General features: G+C 48.5%; 2 protein-coding genes across 2 annotated transcripts; both read right to left on the bottom strand.

Annotated features, from left to right (window-relative positions):
• Positions 1-1,439: 1,439 nt before the first annotated feature.
• LOC144274505 (CMRF35-like molecule 2) lies at positions 1,440-6,162 on the bottom strand. The gene is made up of 5 exons (XM_077833363.1): positions 6,123-6,162; positions 4,543-4,878; positions 3,279-3,438; positions 2,407-2,534; positions 1,440-1,784 (listed from the first exon to the last, which is right to left on the bottom strand). The coding sequence occupies exons 1-5, from the start codon at positions 6,160-6,162 to the stop codon at positions 1,762-1,764; spliced, it is 687 nt and encodes a 228-aa protein (XP_077689489.1). The 3' UTR covers positions 1,440-1,761.
• A 3,434-nt stretch (positions 6,163-9,596) lies between these two features.
• On the bottom strand, positions 9,597-22,931 carry LOC144274506 (CMRF35-like molecule 6). Its single transcript, XM_077833364.1, has 5 exons — positions 22,877-22,931; positions 18,778-19,116; positions 17,326-17,443; positions 10,246-10,380; positions 9,597-9,621 (listed from the first exon to the last, which is right to left on the bottom strand). Exons 1-5 carry the CDS (start codon positions 22,929-22,931, stop codon positions 9,597-9,599), a joined length of 672 nt encoding a protein of 223 aa, XP_077689490.1.
• Between the last annotated feature and the right edge of the window lie 4,155 nt (positions 22,932-27,086).

Raw genomic sequence — 27,086 nt, forward strand, 5'->3', positions numbered from 1 at the left:
CACTGGGGGAGAAGAGGGGGTAAATGATGGACAATGGGACCTGTGGGGGTCCAGGAAGCCTGTCTCCTCCTCCCGCACAGAGCCCATGTCATTCTCACCTTTAAGAAGAATCCAAGACAAAACAGGGAGAACCCTCATTGTCCACCTGGTTCCCTCAGCAGGTGAATCTCTTGTCACAAAAATCTGATTTCTCCAAGATAGCACAGGGATCTTCCTTCTATTGCCAATGTTGAAAATGAAACCCTGAGGCTCCCTGGCCAGTTCTTCAATTTGGAGTTTCCAGATTTCTCAGCTACCTCACTTCTCTAAGACGGTCCTGCGAGTGTACAGGTCTCTCTGAGAAGTTGGGTCTACGTTGAGGTTTATGGCAACTGGGGTAACAACAGCGAAGCAGCTGCACAGGTGCAAACCCCATATTGCCAACCTCAAGTGTTCAAAAATTAATGAGTCAGGCCCCAAAAAATCATGAGGCTGGCTTAAAAGTACTGAGTACGTGTGACCTGGATGCCCCATGTTGGCAACTGATGGAGGTACATAGTTACAAGTCTATTCTCAGGGACTTGTCTAAACAGGCATGGTTTCCCTGCAATCACCCTCTTCAAGATTTCACCCAAGAGGGCCACATTTAGTCTGTGCCAAAATCTAGAAACTCTCCAGTCGTCGTGGTTATTGCAGCTAACTCAGTCAAGTGAGAACAAGTGACCTCTTTTGACCCAGCCCAGCCAGGTGTTGATGCTCTAGACAAGGTGCAGACTTGGGCCTTTACAAAGCGCAAAAGAACTCAAGAAAATGACCTTGAATCGGGGGACCATTGTGGGCAAAATGAAGTTGTAAAAACCACCCAGGTTATGAAAAGAGACTCTCTGGAACTGTATAAAAGGAAAAAGAAGGACACAAAATGGTAGCTATTACAGAGGCGACACTGGGCCAGCAGGAGTGTCTTGTGAAAGGTGGATTCCAGCTTTATTAACTGCACAAGCACTGTATGGACTGACCATCGGGTGAGAAATACTTTCTTAGACGGGAAAGGAACTTAAAGCATAGGCTCTAGATTACATTTTATATTTTTCTTTTGCCCGTAGCCATGTGTTTCCAGTCCCTGTATTTGCTTCTATTTGAATCTTTATGTTAAGCTGCTTCCTCTTCTGGTGCACAGCTCCAAGAAAAGTTTCACACTCTGTGACTAAACCCAAAGCCTGTTGGAGTGACTTTGGCCTCCGTTCATTCATCTTGATCTGCAAGTCCAAGTCCAGCTGAGCATCTCTAAATGGTCCATTGCCAATTGATCCTGGAAGGCCACGGTGCTAGCTGAGTATGTCAGGAACACAAGTCTCTGCAGGTCTTCCACCACTTCAGGTGGGGTTACTACTTTCCCTCTCCTAGCTCTTAGCTGTGTCCGAGCCAGCTCAGATTGATGGCTAGCTCCAAACCGCGTGTCAAGAGCTTGTGCCAGGTTTGGAAAACTCCGTCTTTTTTCTGGGGGTAAATTCTGCAGCACCATCAGCGCTGGGCCACCTAAGTTGGCTGCAAGAATACCCACCTCCCCCTTTTTTCTTGCCAGCCATTCATTGTGTTTATGATGTGGAACTGAGCCTAGACATGGGAACCACAGAGACAGACACCTGCAGGAGATTGTCCCCTAAGAATGTGGCGAAAATAGTTTTTTACATGAGAGGAAAGTCAGGCCCACTCTGTGGACTTATGATGTGGGCAGAGCTGAGGGATGCATCCTTCTTCTGCCGATTCTGACCCATTCCTAAGTTAGGAGAGGGGCAATTCCTCAGCTGTAACAAAACACACAGACATCACCAGTTACTGGATGAGGAAATTGGATACTGGATGCTTTCTGTTCACACCTGTCAGGGTGCACAGCTGTTCTGCTGTGTATGTTCCTGATCAGAGATACAGAGCAGTGAGGATGTCTCCATATTCACCACCATACTCACCACAGTCATATACGGAGGGTTCGGGTCAACGGGCCCTGCTAGTGCAGCCCAGACGGTTTGGGGGTGTGTTCTGGGTAGCCAGGCAGGAGAGGAAGCGGTCTCAGCAGAGTTGTTACCTTACCCCAGTCACAGACGGATGCCATGGTTGGGGAACGGGTGGACCATTGGCTCCCCCTCCCACAGTGCACTGGGCAGCAAAGCAGTGGTGGTGCCCCAAGGAAAGTATGCTGGACCAGGGACAGACCCAGTACAGTTTGCCCCATCTCCAGAAGGATGGGGAGACTAGAAGGGACCATGTAACTTGAGCAGTTGCAATCTCCCTCCCAGGCTGTGTGGGGCAAGTCAATAACTCACTCTGTGCTCATGGTAAAGCTCTGACAGTCCCTGGGGAGCAACAGAACAAGACAGCACTGGGAGCCACCCAGTGGAGTGTCATGGTGTGAATGTCAGAGACTCTCACCATGTCTGTTTGGCACCATCTCCCTGGAGTTCCTCCGGTACTGTATGCTCACCCAGATCACAGCACAGACTATGCACAGGAAGACGGGGACGATCAGGAACAAGGGATAGAGGATGTTGGGTTGGGATCTATGCAGTAGAAATACAATGGAAACTGTAAAGCTCTGTAGATTTGACTCAACTCCTCCCTCTAATACATTCCCTGGGTGCTCTCTGGGCAAAGGTGCAAACAAAGCTTCACTGGGGAGAAGAGGTATCACCCATTGCCTCAGCACCCTGTCCTTATACCAAACCCCAGCACCCACCTCTACTTATTCATTTATCCAGTCAACAATAATCTGATGTGACTGGACTCGGACAGTCCCTGTCCAGGGCTTCTCTGCATCTGGAATTGCCATTGTGACTTCATGTGACTCCAGCCCTACTGAAACTCCAGGTTCTTGCTGATAAGAGCAATGTAAGTTTTTCTGTGGGATGTTATCACCAGTCATGTCATTATTCTTTATTCCTCCGCGCACAGGGAGGTGATGCAATGGTCACATTTTGTGATCTCTGTTCTCTTAGCTGGTTATAGAGGTCTTAAAAACTCATTGATAGGTCCATGAGTTGATTATTTGGGGGGCTGGGGAGGACAATAAACAAAGTGGGTTTCCATAGGATCATGTAAGGGAAGTTGGATCCCAGCACCAACAGAATTCTCCGGAAAGTTACTAGGATCCAATGGAAAACCTCACTAGCATTCACTGGCTGGAACTACTGAGATGCTGCAGAAATCTTGGGGGGAGGAAGAGAGGCGAAGGACCCTACACACCACAGTTGACTGCACCAGGGGGAAGCCTACAGACCCAGCGAAGTGTGAGCTCTGGAACGTACTGTGCTTGGACGTCACTGCTGTCCAAGGAGCTGTTACTTGAGGACGTCCATGAGCTAGAGACATGGTTTCCGGTGGAAATCCGTGTGAAGGCAGGAGCAGCTGGCTGGTCTGTTGTCTGTGGTGACTTTTCCATTGGGATTGAAGGAGGAAGAGCTGCAGCTAAAAACAGAAATTCAGCACAATTAAAAACACGCGCAACCACAAACGTCTCCACCTTGCCCCTACTTCCCCAACAGAGCCTTCCATGTATATCATCATGGAGTATGTTTGTCATGGAAACAACACACTTAGTCCTGACCCACATCGGAATCCAAACTGTAGCATTTTGTCAGGGCTCCTGAGATCTAAGGCCTTTGTACCAACTCTTGGAGCGATGGAACGCTGAGCTCTGCACACATGTGTGGCTAACTCAGCTAAGCTGGGAATGTATGTCTAACTTTTCAGGACAGCTGCTCTTTCAGTGAGACAAGGAGCCACAGGAGCCACGGTGAGTTTGGCCAGCATCACTCACCCCTTACATTTAATAGTATCAGCAGTGGAGGTCCCAGGATATTAGAGAGACAAGGGGGGTGAGGTAACGTCTGTTATTGGACCAACTTCTGTTGGTGAGACAAGCTTTTGAGCTACACAGAGCTCTTCCTCGGGTCTGGGAAAGGTACTGTCAGTCAGAACTTGTATTTAGCTGTGCCACTCGGCGTACCTTTCCCAGACCCGAGGAAGAGCTCTGTGTAGTTCGGCTGCTTCTCTCTCCAATCCAATACAAAAAAAAATTAATAATCTAGTGATCCCTCCCACCTCATTTACATGCTCCGTGTCTCTCTTCCCCCATTTGGGGAATTGTCCCCACCCCCAACACACCCACCCCCTTGGGGAATGACTCCCCCTTCCCTTTGGAGAATTGCCTCCCCATCCCCCTTTTCTCCTGCCCTCTCTCTGGCTAAGGTGGGGTGGGGGTGGGGGCTGGGCAGGAAAGAGGAACTCAGTTCTGAGTGGCTTTAGGGCCCCAATCAGGAGTAGCACTGCATGAAGGGTGCTGCAGGGCTGGAGCAAAGAGGCTAATGTACCTGATTGCAATCAGACAGGAGTTCCTTCCCCACTGTCCCCAACTAGCTGGAGCCCTTTGAAGGAGGCAGCAGCAGTGTCTGACTCCCCTGGGTTAGAGGAATGCCTTCAGAGCTACAGACAACCCTCCCTGCCCCATCCATCCCTCCTCCAGCATCCCCTCTCTTGTCACTGCCATGGGGGAGCAGAGGAAAGCTTTACCTGGGGAGACGATGACTTTGACGGAGTCCCTGGGATTAGGGAGGCCAATCCTGGCTACCCCACAGAGGTAAGTCCCCGCATCTGCCAGTGTCAGGTTCTCCAGGGTAACTGTGATAACGCGCTGGGTGTAATTGTCACGGATGGAGACTCTGCCCCACTTCTCCTCAGCCTCCGACCCCTTGGTCTCAAAGATGAGGTGACTGAAACACAGCACAACTTTGCGTCTGCACCAGAATTTCGGATAAGCCTCATAGCCTGCCCCGTACCGGCAACGCACAGACACCAAGCCGCCCAGCTGGCCATGTGCTGTGCCAGGGCCCGTCACTGCCCAGCAGCCTGTGAGAGACAGAGCCAAAGAGAGAAACTGAGAATCCTTCTAGCTGTGAACAGCAGTGCACTGCAGCCAGTGCTGGGGGGCAGCGGATTGTGGGGGATGCTTGAGCATTTGGAACGTGTGTGCGCAGCAGGAGGAGCAGAGCTGGGAGAATTGGCAGGGGCAGGGTCTTTCCTAGCCCCAGTTGGCTGGGAGTTATTTTAACTCAAGGGAGGACATGCTGGAACCCTGCAGGAGCAGGCATTGCCATTCAGCGTTGCTTTGTCTTTGCAGTAAAATGAAGTAAATTAGATCTGGTTTTCTCTCTCAATATTGCTGGCTGGAGACTGGCTGGAGGTCACTCCTTCCATACAAGTTGCTCATATCTCACTTTACCTTCTCTATTCTCTGGGGAGAGACACAAACCAGTGGATTGTCCCACCACCAGGGTCAGTTACTGAGTCAAGGGGAAGAGGTGTCTCTGCACAGGGACTGTCTCTAACCTTTTAAAAAGCTGACTTGGGAGCAAGAGCAACTCACGTGCTCCACAGCACGGGCATTTACACCAGTGCAAAGTACCATAAACTACTATCATGCTGATGTTGTAGCCTTTTACACCCACTTTCATTGACGTAAATGCCTATGCAAGGTGCAGGGCTATGGTGAAGTGGGCCCGTCATTCCACGCTGGGGTGGTGCACACAGGAGGAGCTATGATACTTAACTGCAGCCATCGGTTAATAGCTCAGTGTTACCGAATCCAAGCGTTCCAAAATCAGGTCAGTCCCCACCCCCACCTCCAAGCATAACAAGGATTTAGGAATCAGCAGATTTTAAACATAATACATCAGTGGTTCTTTTTTCTTGGCTTTCTGGATTTGAGTCTTTAGGTGGCATTTGTGGCACATTTTCAAGTTTTTCTCTGCAACCACAAGGGCTAGAAACATTATCGTTTTTTCTTCAAGGAGTGCTGAGATTCTCACACATTCACGTGACTGTCTGGGCTGCGTCTTAAAGCAAGCAAACAGATACACAAGACTAGACCTTTTTGTGTCTTCTCCACAGAAAGCTTTCTTAGGATACAGATTTCAAATCTTTACTTCCCTGCATGGTTTGCAAGCTCCATCTCCAGTAGGCTGTAACAATTGCAGGAACCTATCTGGAGCTTTCCAGCTCTGACGGTGAAACTGGGAGAGCTTGTAAACTGTGCAAACCCAATCACTTCAGTGTATTTCTAGCAATCCCCACAGCGCTGACATCACTCTCACCTGGGAAAAGAATCCAAACCAAAATGGGGACAATCCTCATGGTCCTGGTTTCCTCTGCACAGGACTCACTCCCTGGGAAAATCAGGTTTCTCCGAGACCTCTGGGACCCTTCTTCTTTTAGGCCAGTTGACGATGAAACCTGGAGGCTCACTGACCAGTTCTATAATCTGAAGTTTCTAGACTCTCAGCTGCTCCACTTCCCTTTGAAGAGGCTGGTGTTTCACGAGGGAAGGAAGTTGCTCCACGTCCATTCCCTACGGTGGTGTTTGCTATTTGCATTGAGGAGGAGCGGGGACACAGCATGAAATGTGGCTTATACCAGAGGCTGATGGGAAAACTTTAGCCACAAAATACACAGATCATATGATGGTAGATCTCTGAAAAAAAATGTTACTAATTGCAACACAACCTAGGGTTTAGGTCACAACCTCCAATTAGACACCCCTACCCCCTCCCAGTGGAACCTGGTTGGTTCCACTGCAGGGACCCTCAGAGAGAGAGACCCTGCTGCAGCTGGCCTGTGCTAGCTAACCAAGGCTAAGGAGCTCAGGCTACGGGGCTGTTTAATTGTGGTCCAGACATGCGGGCTCAAGCTGCAGCCTGAGCTGTGGGACCCTCCCACCTTGCAGGGTCCTAGAGCCCTGGCTCCGGCTCCAGCCCAAGCCTGAAGGCCGACAGTGCCATTAAACAGATCCCTAGCCTGAGCCCTGCAAGCCCAAGGCAGCTGGCACAGACCAGCCACCAGTTTTTAATGCTGTGGAGACCAGTGGTTCTCAACCTGTGGCCCGCAGGCTGCTTGTGGGCCAATCAGCACACAGCTGTGGCCCATGTGACATCCTCAGGGCCGTACAGGTAGGATATATATTGTGTGGATGCGGCCCACATAGCACACAGAGAGCTGCATATGCGGCCCACAATGGTAAATAGGGTGAGAACCACTGGTGTAGACATACCCACTGAGGCGTCCGCTCTCTGTGTGTCTACATCACTTATTATTTCTATGTGGCAACACTGATATTGTCCCCCCTCCCCAGCATTCAAAAATCATGTGTAGCTCTCAGCAACCATGAGATTGGCTTTAAAATCTCAAGAGCTTTGGTTTATTTAAAGATGTCTTTTGGGGTGCTTTGTTTATCTTCCATTTTTTGAAACCTGAGGGTGCACTCGGGTCACCTTTTCAATTTTTCTCGACTGTGGGGTGGGCTGGAAACGTATTGTTTCCTTTTCTAAGGAAAGCTGAGATTCTCCCATAATCTCAAGAATCCAGGAGCTGGAACTTTAAAAAAAGCAGCAAATGTTGTGAGACTTGCACTAAAACCGTGAGAGTTGGTAACATTGGGGAAGCCGAGTGGATCTGGTGGCAGCTGTGCAGGCAGTGGGGATCAGCATGGAGGTGGTGGAGGGGACAGAGTTTAAAGAAGAGTGGAGCTCCTGTGGCCAAATAGGGAGAAGGAGCAGATTCCCCGCCCCCCGCCTCCCAGCATCATTACTCACCCTGGGGTTACTAGAGGCGCTAGAGGGGGGTGGTATGAGGGCCCCCAGGGGTGCACATGGTGGAGATGAGGCTAGGAAGGAAAGGCTGGAGAGCATAAGGGGAAAATATGGAAACTGCAAGGGAGAAGAAGAAGAGGGAAAGTCTCCAAGTATGAAGACTGGAATATACCATGCTCCTCCCTCACCCCCCCAGTTACTGTCTCTCTTTTCTATAGGGGTGTGTGAGAGAGAGAGAGAGAGAGAAAGGATGAAAGTAACTCTGAGTCCAATAAGTGAAATGGCTCAGATAAAGTCACAGGTTTGAAGGCAAAACCATGAACTTCTCAGCTGGAAGGAGCAGAAATCACCCCAGCGAAGGGCAGCTGCATCATCTCCACAAATGCCCCTTTCTCACTAAGCTGTTTTCTATCTTTTCTTTAAAAAATGCCTCAGAAGAAAATTGCCTCCCTTTGGGACACTCACATTTCCTGTGGGACTTTGCAGAACCTTCAGCTTTTCTGAAACCTGAAAAAAATATTTTTCTCATCGGATGTCTCATTTTCTGCTCTGTGTTCTCTCCCACTGCCCCTTTTACACAGTCTATAAACCAGAAGGTGGAAATGAACAAGAAAGAGAGTATGTGTAACCAACAAGCTGCTGGGGTAGCCTTTGAGATCTTATCCACTTGATTCCCAAGAACTCAGCTCGACTCCGAATGCATCACTGAGGTTTCTTTATTGGCATACAATCAAACTATACTTGAGGTGATCAGGCTCAAGTGTAGAGGGTGGGAACAGGGTATACCACACATCCAATGTACACAATCATGACTCAGCTTCTAGACACACTTACACTTCATACTACTGGTTAATAGATCAGACCATACACTATGATTGGTCCACTTATTTTTGTACCCAATCCCTGTCTAGATCGTGAACTGTACACATGCTGCAAGCAATCACATGTTGCCTACTATCTCTTTTCTACTAGCTTTGTCTTTTCATATTTACAAGGCTACTGTCCGTTCATGCTTTGTTCATTGTTTCATGTTCTTGCTCAGAACAGACGGACATGGACTACAATTCAATGTGTGACAATTTTGGTCACTGTAATGTTACAGTAATTTAATGTAAAATATTGTACCTATTTACTTATCTAAAACATTAAAAATTCTATCCAGGGCTCCAGGTGCATTTGCCATAAACTAAAAATACAAATGAGTACAAACAAAAATAAACACAGCAGCTTCCCCAAATCTAGGAAGGGGTTAAAAAGAATATTCGACAATTATATGCGTGCTTGCAGTTCCATCATTCACCCAGTAGGGGTCTGTGTGAACTGTACCTTGTTCCAGAGAGGGTGTGGGGCTGGGTAAGCAAGCAGGCAAGCTGGGACTCAAGCTGTGTGGAAGTCTGTCTCCCTGTGCAGTTGCGTCTGTTTTCTTTCATAAATGGCTTCGCTTTAGGAAAAAATGTTATTCCATTAGCGTGACCCCGTGCCTCGATGCACAAATCCCAGTTCTTAGTACAGCCCAGCTCCCCAGAAGCCTGGAAAATGAGATGGCCTTTGCAGTGTCAACAGATCTGGGAGGATCCGGATCAAGGGAATTCCAGGTACAGGATCCCTTCTGGAGAACACCTGGTGGCAGCTCCCGCTTTTCACCTCAGGTCACTGTGACTATGTAGAGCCCAGCTGACTCAGGGGCAGCCTCTGTCACTGCTGGCTCTGACCTTGTGTTTGGTTCTGGGACTTCAGCGGAGTTACACTTGCTTAAACCAGGCATGAATTTGGCCCTGGGCTCTCCCACCCCCTGATAAGAACCTAGGTACCTGGGCCTGGAAACCATCGAGACAGACACCTCCAGCAGACTTCATCCTCGGAGAACGTGAGGGCAATAGCTTCACTTGACAGGAGAAGAAAATCAGGCCCATGGTGTGGGATATTCTGCGCAAAGCTGGAAAATGAATCCTCCGTCTGCCGGTTCCGATCCATTTCTAAGAGCTAGCAAAGAGGCAGTTCATGAGCTGTAACGAAAACAAGGACACCCCCAGTGACTGCAGGAGAAACACTTCATGCTGGGAGCTTTTTGTTCATAGCCATCATGGGGTGAGTCTGGTTCTATGAATTCCTGATCAGGGCTATGGAGCAGCGAGGTTGTCTCCCTATTCACACACAGACTCATCACACTCCTATGTAAAGGTTGAGGTCAAATCATGGCCCTGCTAGTACAGCAGGGGGCCATAAGGGGGTGCAACTTAGGGATCCATGCAGGATTGGAAGCAGACGCAGCAGAGCACCGAACAGGTCGAAGCTAAAGGTTGGGGAATGGGTGGATCATTGGCTCCACCTCCACAATGGTCCTGGCAGTGTAGCTGAGCCGATTCACCACTGGAAGTACTCCGCATCAGTTATAGCTCTGGAGGTTTGCGCCATCTCTGAAGCAAGAGGGGGGGAGAACAGAAGGGACATTGTAACTTGGGCAGTCATGATCTGCCTCCCAGGGTGCTCCAAGGGCAATGCAACAACTCACTGCCCCTTACTCTGCTCACAGGAAAGCTATAATTGAGCCCTTGGTGTTCAAGAGAAGACTGAGAACATTCCCATGGTCGTGTCACCCCGTAGTGGGAGTGTTAGATGCTCTCACCTTGTCTGTCTGTCTGGCACCATCTCCCTGGGACTCCTCCTGTAGCGTACGCTCATCCAGATCAGCACACAGACGATGCACAGGAGGAGGAGACCCTTCAATAAGACCAGGAGCAGGAAACAGATGATGATGGGTTGGAATCTATGCAGTTGAAATACAATAGAAACTTTAAAGCTCTGTCAATTTGACCAGACTCCTCCCAATAAAACATTCCGGGGCTGCTCTCAGGCTGCAGATGTGCACGAGTTTCATGGTGGAAGATGCAACACACAGAGCCTCAGCACCCTGCCCTTATAGAGAACCACAGCACCTACTTGGGGATTCATTCATCCTGTTATACAGTCTTGTAGGATTCTTGCAGGGTTCATGCACTTGGCAACACTCAGGGCACACCCGGAGTGTTGTGTAGGAGCAGTGCACACACGGCTCCTCTCAAGGGCATGAAACTTGCCCAAATGACATAACCGTGGGAAGCCTCCCAGGACTGGGCTCAAGGCCCGAGAGCAAGGAATGCGGTAGATAGAAATTGGTAAATAAGAATATTAAACAAAGCCAGTGTATTCCTTTTATCTGTTGAAGTATGTAATGCGCGGGAGGAGGGAGAGAAATAAAAGAGAGGGTGGAAAGCTGAGAGGCAGACCAGCCCATCGGCAGACCAGCCTGCTTGCTTGCTTAAAGCCTTGTTCTGTCTTGTATTTGAACCACAACAACTGGTGCCCAAACGTGGGGCCCTCAGCACTCACCTCGCCCGGCAAGGGTTTCAGACGCGTCACTCATCCGCTTCGCGGATCCCGGTGAGTATTTTTCGTTGTGGTAAGTATGGGAAGCTCCTTTTCTGCTTTGCAAGTGCAACACCGCAGTGAGCTACAGTATTTGCTGCATAAGGCTCAGCATGACTGCCCCACTCGAGAACTCACTCTCCTGCTACAGGAGGTGAGTGCCCAATGCCCGTGGTACCCTGAAGCTGGAACCCTTAAGCTAGTGGACTGGGAGCGGTTGGGCCAGACATTGCACAAAGAGCCTCGGGCGCCCGTGCAGGCTTTACATGCCTGGCACCTCTGCTGCGACTCGATACAGCGTGTCGCCTCGGACAGGTCCTCCCTCACAGGGCTGGTGCTCTCGCCACTCCCGTCCGCTCCTGCAGCCATTCCCCCCTCCTGGCGATGCGACACAGCATGTCACCTCGGAAAGACCCTCTCCCGCGCCAATAGAGGGGCTGCTGATCTCGTCACCCCCGTCCGCTCCTGCAGCCATCCCTCCCCCTGCTTCGCCCCTAGTGCCTCAATTACTGCTGCCTCCTTTGTCTTCCCTTCTGGAGCCGGTGAGTGGTCACCGGCCCCCTGTGGGGCCCCATGCTCCGGGGCCCCCCGGGGGGTCATCCACGTCTGCTCAGGGGCTTTCGCTGGTGCAACAAATGGTTCACGCAGCGAAGATTCACCCAGATCTTACAGCAGAGGAATTAGCTGATCTGGTCTCAGTTTGCCCGGTGACCTGGCAGGATGATGGCCAGGGCAACCAGCTTGCAAACTGGGTCAGTTTGCCTTACTCGGTGATCAGAGAGGTAAAGAAAGCGATTCGCGAGTTCGGCCTCACTAGCACGTATGTACGTGGTCTCCTTGAAGGGCTAGGTACTGGGTACACCCTGGTCCCTGAAGATTGGAAGGCGCTGTTGTGCATGATGCTGACGCCCAGTCAGTATGTTATTTGGCTTAGTGAGTATCGGCAGATGGCGGAACGCCAAGACCAGGTATATATAGCGCAAGGTGTCATTTATGAGCAATTGGCAGGGGAGGGCCCGTTTGCTACCGTTCAGATGCAGTCTCAACTCCAGCAGGCTGTCTTCCCCATTATTTCTGCCTGCACCCAGCATGCTTTCCGGAAGGTCCCAGATTCAGGCAAGCCTACCAAAAGCTTTGCCAGTATCCGTCAGGGTGCATCAGAGTCCTTTATGGATTTTACCAACAGATTGCAGGAGGCTATCCTCCGACAGGTGGATAACCCTGTGGCAGCTCAGGAGATTCTGTTAAAAATGGCGGTTGAAAATGCGAACGAGGATTGCCACCGTGCTCTCCAGGCGGCACAAGCCGCTGGCGTTCTAGAGCTGTCGGACATGCTGCGGGCGTGCCAAAACATTGGCACACAAGCACATAAAGCTGGGGTTCTGGCCGCTGCCCTGCGGAAAAGCGGGAAGGAGGGGAAGCCTTGTTATCGCTGTGGTAAGGAGGGTCACTTTCAGCGGGAGTGCCGCTCATCGACGGCACCTGCCCGCCCCTCAAAGAAGTGCCCCAAGTGTCGGAAGGGCTATCACTGGGCTAATCAGTGTCATAGCGGGTCGGGAAACCGCACGATGGGTCTCCCCCGAACCCAGGGCCAAACGGGGGTGTTCCCCACTCAAACAACAGTTCCTCTGCCTTAAAATCCATAGACTCCATGAGGGCAGCGACTGCTGGAAGTGCAGGGCTTGATTTGATTATGCAGGAGGACGCTGATTTTCAGTTGCCGGGGGAGTTTTGCGTCATACCTACACAGGTGACGGGACCTCTCCCTGCCGGATTTGTGGGTCTGGTTCTCCCTCGCTCACACGCTGGGAAACAGGGTTTTTTTGTCATCCCAGGGGTCACTGATGCCGATTACACCGGTGTTATTAAGATTCAGGTGTGGACCCATCTTCCGCAGTCGCTCCCGCGTGGACGGTCGATTGCACAATTGATTTTAGTCCCCTATCAGGTGCCAGCCGCAGAGGATCGAGCCCGGGGCAGAGGCGGCTTTGGATCGACGCTGTCTCAGTCGCTGCCTCACAACACGTCCTCTCCACTTGTTGCTCTAACAATGTCACTCCACCCCTCGAAACCTCAGTTAACACTTCTTTTAAATAATTTTCCTTTTACAGGGCTGGTGGACACTGGAGCTGATGTTACGGTGATTCGTGATCAGGACTGGCCGGTCAGTTGGCCAACAGTTCCTTCTAAAGAGTTGTGGGGGATCGGGGGTAGCAAACCCGGGCGCCAAAGTTTGTCTTGGGTCACGGTCTCTAAACCAGGAGGCCATGCCCTTGCTACAATCCGCCCTTTTGTGCTCCCTGTCCACCTCAATATTTGGGGCCGTGACTTACTTGTAAAGCTGGATACCACCCTCGATATTAATATATAATGGCCCAAAACCCTCCCCCACCCACCTTGCCCTCCGCATTACCATTGGTATGGCAATCCTTAGAGCCCGTATGGATTGACCAGTGGCCCGTCCCCCTAGAAAAACTGAAAGCGCTTCATTCACTTATGCAACAACATTTGCATGCACAGCGCTTGGAGAGCTCCACTAGTCCTTGGAACACCCCGGTGTTCGTTATTAAGAAAAAATCTGGTGCATGGAGGCTGTTACATGATTTAAGGGAAATAAATAAACGCATCCAACCCATGGGCCCCTTGCAGTTTGGGTTGCCAAACCCAAATTTAATTCCTCAAACCAATCAGCTTTGTGTGTTAGATTTAAAAGATTGTTTTTTCACAATCCCCCTTTGCCCACAAGATCGCGAAAAATTCCCGTTTACGGTGCCAGAATATAATAATCAGCAACCCTCTCAAAGGTATCAGTGGAAGGTCTTGCCCCAGGGAATGCAAAATAGTCCAACCTTGTGTCAATTTTTTGTGAATCGGGCCCTTGCCCCTTTTCGTGCCCGATACCCCATACTAAAGGTCTACCATTATATGGATGATATTTTGCTTAGTGGTCCCCAGGTCACGGCACAACAGCTTGAATATTTGTCTCAGATTCTTGGCCAAAATGGCCTGTTAGTGGCACCAGAAAAAATTCAACACTCTTATCCCTACCGATATCTCGGGCATAAGGTTTTACAAACCTATGCTGCCCCTGTTCGTCTGGAAGTGGTCCTACCCCAACCCCTAACCCTCGTTAAATTACAACAAATTTTGGGTTATTTGAATTGGATTCGACCCTACTTCCGTCTCCCCACATCGATGCTGCAGCCGTTGTTCGAGCTCCTACGTGGAGCTTGGGCACCGGGCGCAGTTATTGCCATCACTGAGGAGCACATTGCCTGCATTCGACAGATCAATGCAGTGTTGAGTCAGCGTTTGTGGATAGACTCACTGAGGTTCGTCCCCTGCGGTTAGTTCTCCTTGCCACCCCTCATACGCCTACTGCGGCTCTGTTTGTACCTCGTACAGACACCGCCGTCTCTATCATAGAGTGGATATATTTGTCTTCCACTCCTCCTCGGAACATTTATCCTTATTTAGACGCCCTCTCCGACCTTGTTCGTAAAGCCCGCCACCGTGCAGTGCAATTCATGGGCACTGATTTAGTTGCCATTGTTTTCCCCTTATCACGTAGTGAATTTGATTCCTTGTACCACACCTCCTTGGCCTGGCAGGTTGCTCTTTGTGATTATGTGGGAGAGATTTCTTATAATCCCCCGAAAGATCCTCGGTTGGTGATCACACAAAAGGTGCCACTAATCGTACATTGTCTTAGCCGCTCTCGACCTATTGTTTCAGCTGTCACTCTTTTTACTGATGGCTCTCCACATCGCGGTGTTGTCACCTATCAATTAGGTGACCCCCCTCGTTGGCATTCTCGTTTTATGCTGCCTCAGCGTTCCGCGCAGCGCTCAGAACTGGCTGCTGTTATTTTGGCCTTTCAACTTTTTGCTGATTGTCCCTTTAATTTAATTGTGGACACCCATTATGTTTATCAGGTAATTGATCATTTACCCCTTGCCCTCATTACCCCTTAGATTGATGCGGACTTCCTCCGCCTGTTTTTGTCCTTACAGTATCTCATCACCACTCATAATTTCCCTTATTTTGTTGCTCATATTCGCAGTCATACCCCTCTGCCTGGGCTACTCACTGAGGGCAATGCGCGTGCCGATCGCGCATTACGTGGTCAGGTAAATTCCCTTTTTTCTGACCCCATCGAAAGCCATTCTTTTTTTCATCAGTCTGCCTCTGTTTTGGCCCGACAGTTTCACATTCCTGCTGATCATGCACGTTCTATTGTTCGTTCCTGCCCCCACTGTGCTGCTGCTGCCCCTACCTTTTCTTATGCCGTTAACCCCAGAGGTACCGCGGCGAATCAGCTGTGGCAAATGGATGTCACTCACATGCCACAATTCCGCCCCTATTCGTTTTTACATGTTTCCATTGATACCTATTCGGGATTCCTCTGGGCGACCCCACAGCGTGGGGAAGCCACTCCCAAAGTTATTCACCACTTGCTAGCCTGTTTTGCTGTTATGGGTCACCCGAGCCAGATAAAAACGGATAATGCCCCAGCCTATTGCTCCACAGCCCTCTCCACCTTTTGTGCCCAATGGGATGTCCGTCTCAAACACGGGATCCCTTATAATTCCACAGGCCAAGCTATTGTTGAACGTGCAAATCGCACGCTAAAAACCTTGCTTGACAAACAATTAAAACAAGGGGAGCTGCGTCTCCGAACCTTAGGAGACATTCAGCAACAATTGCATGTCTTTTTGTTTACTTTAAATAATTTAACATTGAATACAGATCAGCAGACCTCCGCGGATTGGCATTTTCATAAGTCCGAGGTACTGGAAAGACCGCGTGTCTATTACCGTCAGCTGCCCGATCCGCAATGGTTGGGCCCAGTACCTTTAATTACTTGGGGTCGGGGATATGCTGCTGTGTCTCTCCCTGCAGGACCGTTGTGGGTTCCGGCCCGGTGTGTGCGACCGGCACTGAAACAGCATGGCATGGCACCAGGGGCTGTCGAACCCCATACCGGAGTTTCAGCTGACCTTGGAGGAGAACGCGGTGCCTCCCGGGTCGACCATGGCGGGACGGAGACGGAGGAGACGTAGCGTCCCAAGCCAACCCGTGACATGGGGAGCAGTGAAAGCATTGGTCGCCGCGGCTCAACGAAGACTGGCAGCAAACCAACAGCCAGAGACTCCTGAGACTCTGTTTGTGGCCATTCTTGCCAAAATCACTGCTAATTCTGTATTGATTGTGTGTCTTATGTGCCTGCTATTTCCTGTAGGGGTTGACTCGGGAGCGCCTCCTCCGTTATGGGCCCGAATGACATATAACCTATGGGAAAGATTGGCTTCAATAGCAAATGTTACCCACTTTTGTTTATTTGATTTTGTAGCAGCTGAAGAATTGTTAGGTACGTGCCTTATTCCAGTATGTCATCACCCTGAGGAAATAGGGAAAGAGATGATGCTTGCTGCTTATGCGAACCTCTCTTCCCAGTACTCTAGCATGGCTAATTGGGGCCCGGCCAACTACACTTTACCTTCTTGGGCTTATTTTTGCCGTTTCTGTGTGCAATGTATTTTCTTTTTGTTAAGGCTTTGTCGAGAACTGCCCTCGCAGGCTCCACGAGTTATGACCTTGTCTGTCCGGGAGTTAATGGCTTGCAAAAGCAAATTGATAGCTACCGTGAGTTGGCCGAGCACAAATAAACAAAAAAGGAGGGGATGAAGGATTCTTGCAGGGTTCATGCACTTGGCAACACTCAGGGCACACCCGGAGTGTTGTGTAGGAGCAGTGCACACACGGCTCCTCTCAAGGGCATGAACCTTGGAAACTCACCCAGATGACATAAACCGTGGGAAGCCTCCCAGGACTGGGCTCAAGGCCCGAGAGCAAGGAATGCGGTAGATAGAAATTGGTAAATAAGAATATTAAACAAAGCCAGTGTATTCCTTTTATCTGTTGAAGTATGTAATGCGCAAGAGGAGGGAGAGAAATAAAAGAGAGGGTGGAAAGCTGAGAGGCAGACCAGCCCGTCAGCAGACCAGCCTCCTTGCTTGCTTAAAGCCTTGTTCTGTCTTGTATTTGAACCGGAACACAGTCTGATGTGACTGGACCCAGACAGTCCCTGTCCAGTGCTACTCTGCATCTAGAATTGCCATTTTCCTACATATGAATCCAGCCTCACTGGACCTGCAGGTTCTTGCTGATAAAAGCAACATTTGTTTTTTTCTGTGGGACGTTATCACCAATGATGTCACTATTCTTTGTGCCTCTAGAGATGGATCTTGCTAGGGCATTGGGAGAAGTGACCAGAGCGACAAGGGACAGGAGTAATGGCACTCACCGTGTAGGAGTGGTGTGTGCGGTAGGGGAGAAACTGGATTCAGCCTTTGTTGGAGAAGACACATCTGGCTGCTTTGTTCCTTGTGGTGTCATTTCAGTCTGAATTGCATAAGGAACAGCTGTAGAGAAAAACAGAGATTTAGTCTGCTCCACAAATCAACCCAACCTGAAATGTTTGGCATAAGTCTGATCATTAATGAATCTCCTGCTGTCTCAGACCCTTCACGCTTAATCCTGGCCCACATCACAGTCCTTGCTCTTGTTTGCTGTCAGCTGTAACATTTCGTAGGATGGATTGCTCCTGAGGACGAAGCACATTATCTCCCTCGACTTCTGGCTAACTTGTGTGTCTAACTTTGCCAGACCATGAATGTACATACTCGTTTGATGTGCTTTAAATGAGGTCGGTCCATCTGCAGACTCTATTGTTCGCTGGGCCAGCATCACTCTCTCCATTAATTTAATAGGCTAGTGATACATCCCAGCTCAGTTATTTAAACAAAAGACCACATGACTCTGGCTTCATCTAATCACATGAGAAAAAATATTGTCAACAAAATTGAAAATGTTCAGAATAAAAACCTTCCTTTCAGAAACCAAGGGACAGAGAATTACTTGCCTGTCACTGCCCTTGGAAACAGCAAGCAGTTGAAAATCAAGGGAAGGGATATTTCAGGACAACATTGACCTTACACTGCCCACATAGGAAAGGAACGAATCTTCTCAAGTATATTTCATCCCGACTCAACAGCCCCAACTCTGAGCCCAAATGAAAACTACTGGCGCACCAAAATCTCGCCCTTGGCCCCCAGCACTGTCCCTTGAATGTGAGTTTAAACAATGAGCCAGCGGCACTTGAAGGCCTCAGGGTCTTGATTTACTTTCCAGTTACTCGGGGCAGGTTTCGGTTCGATCTGTCAAGAAGTGGCAAAAACAAATTTCCAGCTTGAAACGGAACGGAGGTCCCCGCTGCTGTTGACTGCGCCCATCCCCCCCAAATATTTGGGGACCGATATCTATAGTGCAGGGGGACGGGTATGGAGTCTGGCAGCTCCCGCTCCTCTGGTGGTTCTGCCAAGGGCCTTCCACACCCCTGGGCCCCACTTCTCTCCCCCTCTTCCAGCCCTTCTCCTCCTCTCCCCCTCGCCCCCACCTGTCGGGGAGGCGCCCGGCCGCTGCCTGGGGATGCCCTCCGCCCTCGCTCTGGCTCACGCAGGCACTGGGGAGCGAGGGGCCGGGCCTGGGGGTCTCAGAGGCGGGGTGATTAGCCGCTGTCCGGTGCAGGCGCTGCGGGGCTGGGCAGGGGCCGGTCGGCGCGGAGCAAAGGGCGCTGCGGGGAGCCCGGGTTACAGCAGATCTGCCAGTCCAGACACCCGCCCCCCTTCCACCGCCCCCCGGCCGTGCCCCGAGCCCAGCAGCCCCGACACTGCTGGGGGGCAGCGCTGGGATTTACCTGGGGAGACGGTGAGTTCCACAGTGGCCCTGGGACCAAGCCCAAACCTCTCTACCCCGCACTGGTACGTGCCGGCGTCTGCCCGGGTCAGGTTCTCCACGGTCACGGTGAAGGCGAGCTCGGTGTGACTGTCCCGGATGGAGACTCTGCCCCGCCTCACCTCGGCCTCCGACCCACTGGTCTCCAAGATGAAAAGCCCGTTGGAACAGCGCCACCTTTCTCCTTCCCGGCACCAGAACTTCGGATCATCCTCAAAGCCACCCCGGTACCGGCACCGCACAGCCACCGACCCGCCCGGGGGCCCGCGCACTGCCCCGGGGCCCGTCACTGCCCAGCAGCCTGCGAGAGACAGAGACGAGACCCGGGCATCCTTCTGGCTGCCTACAGCCATGACATGACCCACATGCCCGGGGCGGAGAGGGGGGTTGTGGGTGATGCTTCAGCCCTTTGGCGGGAGGACAGCGAGTCAGAGCCAGGTTCACCTGTCCAAAAACCTGACTTTTTAAAACTATGTAAAGGGACCAAGAGCAGTTGCCCCTCTCCCCTGGGGCTGCGTGGGAGCAGGTGAATGGGGCAGGGCAGCAGGCATGGGCAGGGTATGGGCTGGTCTGATCTCAGCAGGTTAATTAACTATAAAAGGGGCCCAAAATTAGGCTTGATTCTTATTTACCCGCAGCCCCCTTTGCACCACTCTGGCAGTGCACAGAGGCGTAGAGTGAATGCAGGTGTCAATTACATTTTCCACTAATATATTTTGCAGTAGGAACATTTGCTGCAGGAAAAATTCTGTTTCAAAACAATATTTGGGTTTTCCGGGTGGGAAAATTGAACATTGAAATGACGAGTTCAATTTCAAACTGACTTTTCAAAATGAAACTCTCTTTTTTCATTTTCACCTAAAATGTCATTTTGTTTTGGTTTTCCATTTCACGTTCATATTTTGGGGGTTCTCACCACCCCCTTTCTGCTCCAGTGTGATGCTCCAATGTGCACTATGCTGGGATATCTCAGGAATGTAAACCTGACTAGTTTAGTACTTTCTAAATGCAGTTTGGAAGGTGTGAGTTGCAGAAAGCTAGCTGCTTGATCTAACAAAATATCTATGAATGCTAGTCTACACAAGGGGTCAGAAAAGTGCCCCCCCTCTGTCGTGCAAATATTTACCCATGTGCTTCATTTTAAGTACAGGAGAACTCCTTTGGGGTTCATTGGCACTCCTGCTTAGAGTTAATCAGTGGGATTAATCATGTTGTTAAAATTAAGCATGTATAAGTGCTTCTAGGATTAGGCCCTACATTGGTATTGTTTGGTTCACTTTTGTTACAATTATTTATTTATTTATTTTATTTTGAAAAGCAATCTTTGAAAGTTGCTTGAAAGATACTTTGACGATAAGGGCCATATTCGCAACTAGGGAGACAAAACACAGCCTAGAAAACTAATTGCATCAAATACTTGATGGTGCCCCCTATGTCAAGGTTTCAGTAGGACTTACCTTCTCCCATCCTATTTCACAGGCTCATCACCAGAGCTGGTCAAATAGTTTGTTGTGAATAATATTTGTTACAAATTCTGGCTATCTTTACATCAAGTAGTTATTATTGAATAAGGGTTTCCATTATTTAACTGTCTCTGCAGATAATGGTCTGAATAATTCTCCTCTTCAGCCGAAGTTATCCTGTGTTTGTCTGAGACCAGAGATGATGTTTTTGTGCAAAACCTCATCAGTGATTTTTAGTTTAGTCATTTTAAAAATACATTTCCCCCATTTAAAAGAGTATTTGGGGGCTATTTGAAGGCTTGTATCTAATTCAAAAATAGTACATTGAACATTCAATCTATTCAGAACATTGTAGCACATTGTAGTACATTGAACATTCAGACTATTCAGAAAGAATACACTGAACATTTGAAACTTTCAGGAGGCGTAAGCTTTCAGGAGTCGTTTACGCCAGTGCAAAGTGAGTAGAAAATGCTGCCATTCTGAGATTGTCGTCTTTGACAGCCACTTTGTATGGATGTAAGTGACTACACAGGTGTAAGATATGGTGAGTCAGGTCTTCCATTCCATGCACGTGTGGTGGGAACTTTTGAAGTAAAAGCTGCAATACTTAACTGTTGCAGTAGGTTAATATCTTCAATATTTCCAACCCTCAGGACTAGTCTACACTGGGAACATACATCGGGGTGGCTACGCCACCCAGGGGTATGAAAAATCCATACCCTGAGAGAAGTACCTATGCTGACCTAACCCCCTGTGTAGACAGTGCTAGGTCGATGGAAGAATTCTTCCATCAACTTAGATACCACCTCTTTGGGAGGTGGATTACCTGTGCCAATGAGAGAACCCCTCCCGTTGGTGTAGGTAGTGTCTACACTGAAGTGCTACAGCGGTGCAGCTGTGAGACAGGAACAGTTTAAGTGTAGACATACCCAAGTGTAATCAAAACTCATGAGTCAAGCCACCCCCCACCCTCCATCATGAGATGGGCTTAAAAGTCATGAGATTTTTTGAAAAAAAATAATAAATTTGTGGGGGTTTTGTGCCTTTTGCATTTTGAGTCTTTAGGTTGCACTTGGATCATGTTTTCAAGCTTTTTCTCCACAAGTATGACAGCTAGAAACATTTTTTAAATGAAAGCTGAAACTCTCCCCAAATCACAGGTATCTAGGAGCTGGGGTGTTAAGAAAAAAACCTTCAAGTATTGAGAGAATTGCAATAAAACCACAACAAATAGCAATACTGCAATCACCTAATATAGACAGGGTGCACCAGTGCAAATCGTGTCTACATTAGGGGTTTGCTCCCTTGAACTCACTCCTAGTGGCCCTCAGCCTGGAGCTACAGTTTGATCTTAGCTCTATATTGTGGTGAAGGCCCTGTAACCCAAACCAGAGGCCTTGTCTCATCAGTGACTGATCAATCTTTCCCAGCTCTTATCTCTTTAGGGACCTTTCCAGCTACAGGCCTTTTCAATAACTATTCCATTCCCTGTGTGTGTGTGTGTGTGTGTGTGTGTGTGTGGTGTACGACACAGATAAGTGATCACACACCAGTAACTTTAGCCACTGGTGCTCAATGTCCCCAATAGCCAGACAGGGGAAGCCGTGATGCCCCAAAATGCACCAGGCTGGGATGTCACACCTACCGCGGAACTCATCTTGAGCATGATCTTGCCTCATAGAAAGTCTGAAAAGGTCCAAACTGTACGATTTGGTGCACTTTTGCAAACATTCTTTGAAAGATGCTCAGAGTCTACAGTGATGAAGCCATTTTCTATAGCTAGAAATAATCACACCCTCTAGAATTAGTTATAACTAACACATGGCTCGTGCCCCATATTGTCAAGGTTACAACATGACTTTTATTATAACTTATTGTTTTCATATGCTTATGGCTAGAGTTCATCTTATAGGAACAGTGGAATAACCAGACTAGATGAGACTCAGCGTCCAATATTCTGTCTCCAACAGTGGTCAGAGCCACATGCTTTAGAGAAAAGTGTAAGAACCCTGCAGTATGCAGATGTGGGACAATGTCCCCCGCCCACCGCAATAGGTCTCTTCCTGATCTCTAATAGCTAGACATCGCCTTAAGCCCAGAAGTATGTGCTTTCAATTCTCATCCAAAAGTTTGGTTGATGCTAATTATGATAACTCTGGATATTCTCAATATGCATGTAAATATCCAATCCTTTTTAGAATCTGGCTACATTCTTAGCCTCAGTGTTTGTTGCAACTAATATTGGTTGCAAATGCTGGTAAAGTTTTCATCAAATAATTCTAATGAATATTGTTTTCTGTTCTTTGACCAACTGTGCTGAGAACGTTCTGAAAAATTCTCCTTTCAGCTGAAATTTTCCTTGCTTTGTCTTCCTAGAAAACTTTCTCTGCAGACACAGACACAGAGTCTGTGCTGAAATCTTTACTGTCCTGCCCACTTTGTAAGTTCCATCTGCCGTGTGAGTTAGCTTCACAGCAAGAGCACAGCTGAGACTTTCAAGCTCTGTTGGTGAAACTGGCAAAGCTTGTAACCTGTGCAAACCCAATACTTGCATTGTATTTCTAGTGATCCACAAAAAGACCATGTCATACTCACCTGGGAAAAGAATCCAAAGCAAAACAGAGAAAATCCTCATGGTCCTGATTCCCATGGTGGGGGAATCTCTCCGCTGGAAAACCTGGGCTCTCCAGGAGATCCCAGGGATCCTCTTCCTTTTGTGAGAGTTGAAAATAAAACCCCAAGACTCACTGACCAGTTCTATTGTGTCAAGTTTCTCGATCTGTCAGCCACCCCACTTCCCTTTGAAAAGGCTGCTGGTTGACCTCAGAAAGAAGTTGCTCAACCTGCATTCTCTGGCGATTGGTGTTTGCTTCTTTTTTTAAAAAGGAGATGCATGATTAAAGGAAATGTCACGCTCACTGAGAGAAAAGCTGGGCCACAGTTCCCATCATTTGAAGGTTTCTGAAAAGTGTTACTGAGTGCCATGCTAAGACTTTGTCTCCACTGCGGTTTAGCGGCTGCCATAGCTACAGCGATTAGAGCTGAACTGGTGCAAACCCAGTAATGCCGGCTTCAAGCATTCAAAAATCACATGATCAAAGAATTCACGCTTGTGGCTCTCTTATCCAGGCACCGACATGACCACAACCAAACAGCAAAAACTACTAAGTGTCAATATCACATGTCAAGATATACACAATAAATATCCTAAATCCAGAAAGATCTGTTGTTCTGTGTGGCATATTGAAGTTGAATTTTTTTTGCCCAAATCGTGTGATGTGACATAGTGTGACAAACATGGGTGTGTGGCGGGGAGGGTTGTATTTCAGGAAACTTGTAAGGAAACAAAATGTCACCAGTACCAAAAAAGAAGACGTCAGATGCACAGAACAGGAAATGGAAAGCTGCGAGAATGACTGCAATGAAGAAAGATGCAGACGCAATGAAAAAATACTTGAAATCTGTTAACAGCAACCCATGCAGTAGTAGCGAGACAGACAGAGTGGAGACATCGGAGGAGAAGTGCATAGGTCATTCACAATTCAACGTTCAAGAATCATTGCAAGAGAAACAAAGAGACCCAAACAAAACTGAAATTCTTTATCTAGACCAGAATAATACTGATGCAACTAGTGATAGAGGTGAAACAATTCCCACTGTAGGCGCTGGTGATGCCATTTCTGATCCTGCTTTATGGCCCAATCTAACACCCAGAATCGAGATCTGTTAGCGACCAATGGTCCACCAAAAGTAAAGGACGTGGATTTTCCTCTGGATAAGCAGAATTGCCATTTGTCTATGAAGTTTTTGTGCAGAAAGCTTGAAAATGGTGAAGTTCTGAAGCAGTGCTGGCTGCTTTACTCAGAATCCACTAACCTGGCTTTCTGTTTCTGCTGCAAGCTCTTTGACTTGAATCCAAAATCATCCCTAGCATTTGAGGGGGTCAAATGATTGGAAGCACACACCTCAGATTCTCATGTGTCATGAAAAGTCCATAGTCATTTCAATTCCTTCCAAACATGAGTCAAAGCAGAGCAAAGGTTAAAACTGGATAATTGCATTGACATGGAGCTTCAACATGTGATTCAACAAGAGACAAAACAGTGGGAGAAGGTTATAAAGAGACTCATGTCAATAATACTTTATCTTTCTAAAAATAACATGGCTTTCCGAGGCTCATCTGACAGGCTCTTCACAGGAACAACAGGAACTTCCTGGGTTTGGTGGCGTTACTAGGAAAATACACTGAAGTAATGAAGGGGCATTTGCAATGCATACTTTCCAGGGAGGTGACGGATCACTACTGTGGAAAAGAATCCAGAATGAGATAATTGAATTGTTGTTGAAGAAAGTGCTGCAAGACATTATTAAAAGGTTAAGGAGTGGCAAGTACGAGTCCATGGTATTGGACTGCACTTCAGATGTGAGCCATTCTGAAAAGATGTCTTTCACTGTTCGGTTTCTTGACACTTCCCATGGGAAAGTGACAATTCAGGAGCACTTTATTGGTTTTAAAAGAGTGGACGAGTCCACGGGGAAGGACTAACTGATACTATATTGGCTACTCTGCAGGAGTGTGACATAAATATCCAAGACTGCTGGGGCCAGGGTTATGACAATGGTGCAGACATGACGGGGAAAACCAAGGGTGTACAGGCAAGAATCCTTAATCAAAACCCAAGAGCATTTTTCATTCCATGTGGATGCCACTCGCCTAGTCTTGTGGTGGGGGACGCTGCAACATCTTCAGTGGAGTCCATGTCCCTCTTCGGCATTCTGCAAAGGATCTACGTTCCGTTCTCTGCCTCTGTTCGTCATTGGAAGATTCTCACAGATCATGTCAATGTCACTGTGAAGCCAGTATGTGAAACACACTGGGAGTGCAGAATTGACGGTGTTAAAGCTGTTCGATACCAAACAGCTGAAGTCTACGATGCCCTCATCGCCTTGGCTGAATCGGAGCAAGCAGATGCTGGAGTCCATCATGAGGCATTTAGCCTGGCATGTCATCTAACTGAATTCAAGTTTCTTGTCTCTATTGCGGTGTGGTATGCTATCCCTTTTCAAGTCAATGTGGTGAGCAAAAGCACGCAAAGCAAGAAAAACATGGACATTGTTGCAGCCACAAACTTGATAAATGCCTGTCGTAACTATATACAGGGAAGTCGGGTATGAAGGAGCTCTGACAGCAGCTAAGGAAATAGCTGAAGATCTTGATGTTGATATAGGGTTTAAACCAGCCCCACGAGTCTGTCATAAAAAGTGTCAGTTCAACTCTGAATGTGAAGATGAAACAGTTCACAATCCAGAAGTCAAGTTCAAAATTGAATTTTTCAGCCAGCTTTTAGACACTGTGCAAGTGTCTCTGGAAGAACGGTTTAAGTAAATGAATCGACGTGTGAACCTTTGGGGCTTTCCATATAACATGACCAGACTCCTTGACAAAGAAACTTTGATGAAGCACTGTAAAGACCTTCATTGTGTTGACATATGGAAAGAGTTCTGAGTTCTGACATTAATGGCGTCGACCTCTCAAAGATCTTGGCTATCTCAAAAGTCTGCTGCCAATGGACTGTAGGGCTCCTCAAGAAGTTCTACAATTTATTGACAACAATCAACTTCATGGCATCTTCCCAAACAGTTGGCTAGCACTCAGGATCCTGTTAACCATGCCCGTATCAGTGGCAAGCAGTGAACGGACCTTCTTGAAGGTGAAGCTCCTAAAAACATACCTGCGATCGACCATGGGAGACGACAGGCTATCTTCACTGGCCATCCTGTCTATCGAGAATGCTGTGGCTCAAAATATAGACCTGTCCCAAACAATGTCAGAGTTTGCAGCAGCAAAGGCACGCAGAGTTTTGCCTTCTGATTCTTACACTCTTGGTGAGCAAAATATTGTATTTGTTATTCATTAGTTTAGTGTTTCGTTTAATAGTTAGTTCATTTGTCACTTAGCTATAGTGTTATTGTTATGCCTTACATCGTTTATTGTTTGAATAAAATTGAAAGCAATAGAATCACATTTTGTGTCATTTCCTCCTTTGTATTTTTTTTAGTAAATTATAAAACTTTGGAGATTGCAGCTTTAGCTCTGACATTGTCACTAGCACTGCTACATATGTCAACTCAAAGGGCGCCAAAATACAAGTTCGCCCAGTGCGCCATTTTCCTGAAGGCTGGCCCTGCTGCGGCTGGCCTGCGCGAGCTGAGGAGGGCTACGGAACTCCGGCTCCAGGGCTGTTTAATTGTGGTCCAGACATGCGGGCTCAAGCTGCAGCCTGAGCTGTGGGACCCACCCACCTTGCAGGGTCCTAGAGCCCGGGCTCCGGCTCCAGCCCAAGCCTGAAGGCCGACAGTGCCGTTAAACAGAGCCCTAGCCTGAGCCCTGCGAGCCCAAGTCAGCTGGCACAGACCAGCCACCAGTTTTTAATGCTGTGGAGACCAGTGGTTCTCAACCTGTGGCCCGCAGGCCGCTTGTGGGCCAATCAGCACACAGCTGTGGCCCATGTGACATCCTCAGGGCCGTACAGGTAGGATATATATTGTGTGGATGCGGCCCACATAGCACACAGAGAGCTGCATATGCGGCCCACAATGATAAATAGGGTGAGAACCACTGGTGTAGACATACCCACTGAGGCGTCCGCTCTCTGTGTGTCTACATCACTTATTATTTCTATGTGGCAGCACTGATATTGTCCCCCCTTCCCAGCATTCAAAAATCATGTGTAGCTCTCAGCAACCATGAGATTGGCTTTAAAATCTCAAGAGCTTTGGTTTATTTAAAGATGTCTTTTGGGGT

This window comes from Eretmochelys imbricata, chromosome 14 (assembly GCF_965152235.1).
Source record: "Eretmochelys imbricata isolate rEreImb1 chromosome 14, rEreImb1.hap1, whole genome shotgun sequence".
NCBI lineage: Eukaryota > Metazoa > Chordata > Testudines > Cheloniidae > Eretmochelys > Eretmochelys imbricata.

Bases quoted from the DNA above. Each gene is read 5' to 3' on its own strand.
- LOC144274506 (XM_077833364.1), bottom strand. From the start codon at position 22,931: ATGGGAATCAGGACCATGAGGATTTTCTCTGTTTTGCTTTGGATTCTT. The intron at 19,117-22,876 runs GTGAGTATGACA...TGTCTCTCGCAG, and splicing joins GCTTTGGATTCTTTTCCCAG to GCTGCTGGGCAGTGACGGGC. The intron at 17,444-18,777 runs GTAAATCCCAGC...TTTTCTCTACAG, and splicing joins GGAACTCACCGTCTCCCCAG to CTGTTCCTTATGCAATTCAG.
- LOC144274505 (XM_077833363.1), bottom strand. From the start codon at position 6,162: ATGAGGATTGTCCCCATTTTGGTTTGGATTCTTTTCCCAG. The intron at 3,439-4,542 runs GTAAAGCTTTCC...TTCTGTTTTTAG, and splicing joins CAAAGTCATCGTCTCCCCAG to CTGCAGCTCTTCCTCCTTCA. The intron at 2,535-3,278 runs GTACGTTCCAGA...TCTACTGCATAG, and splicing joins AGCAGTGACGTCCAAGCACA to ATCCCAACCCAACATCCTCT.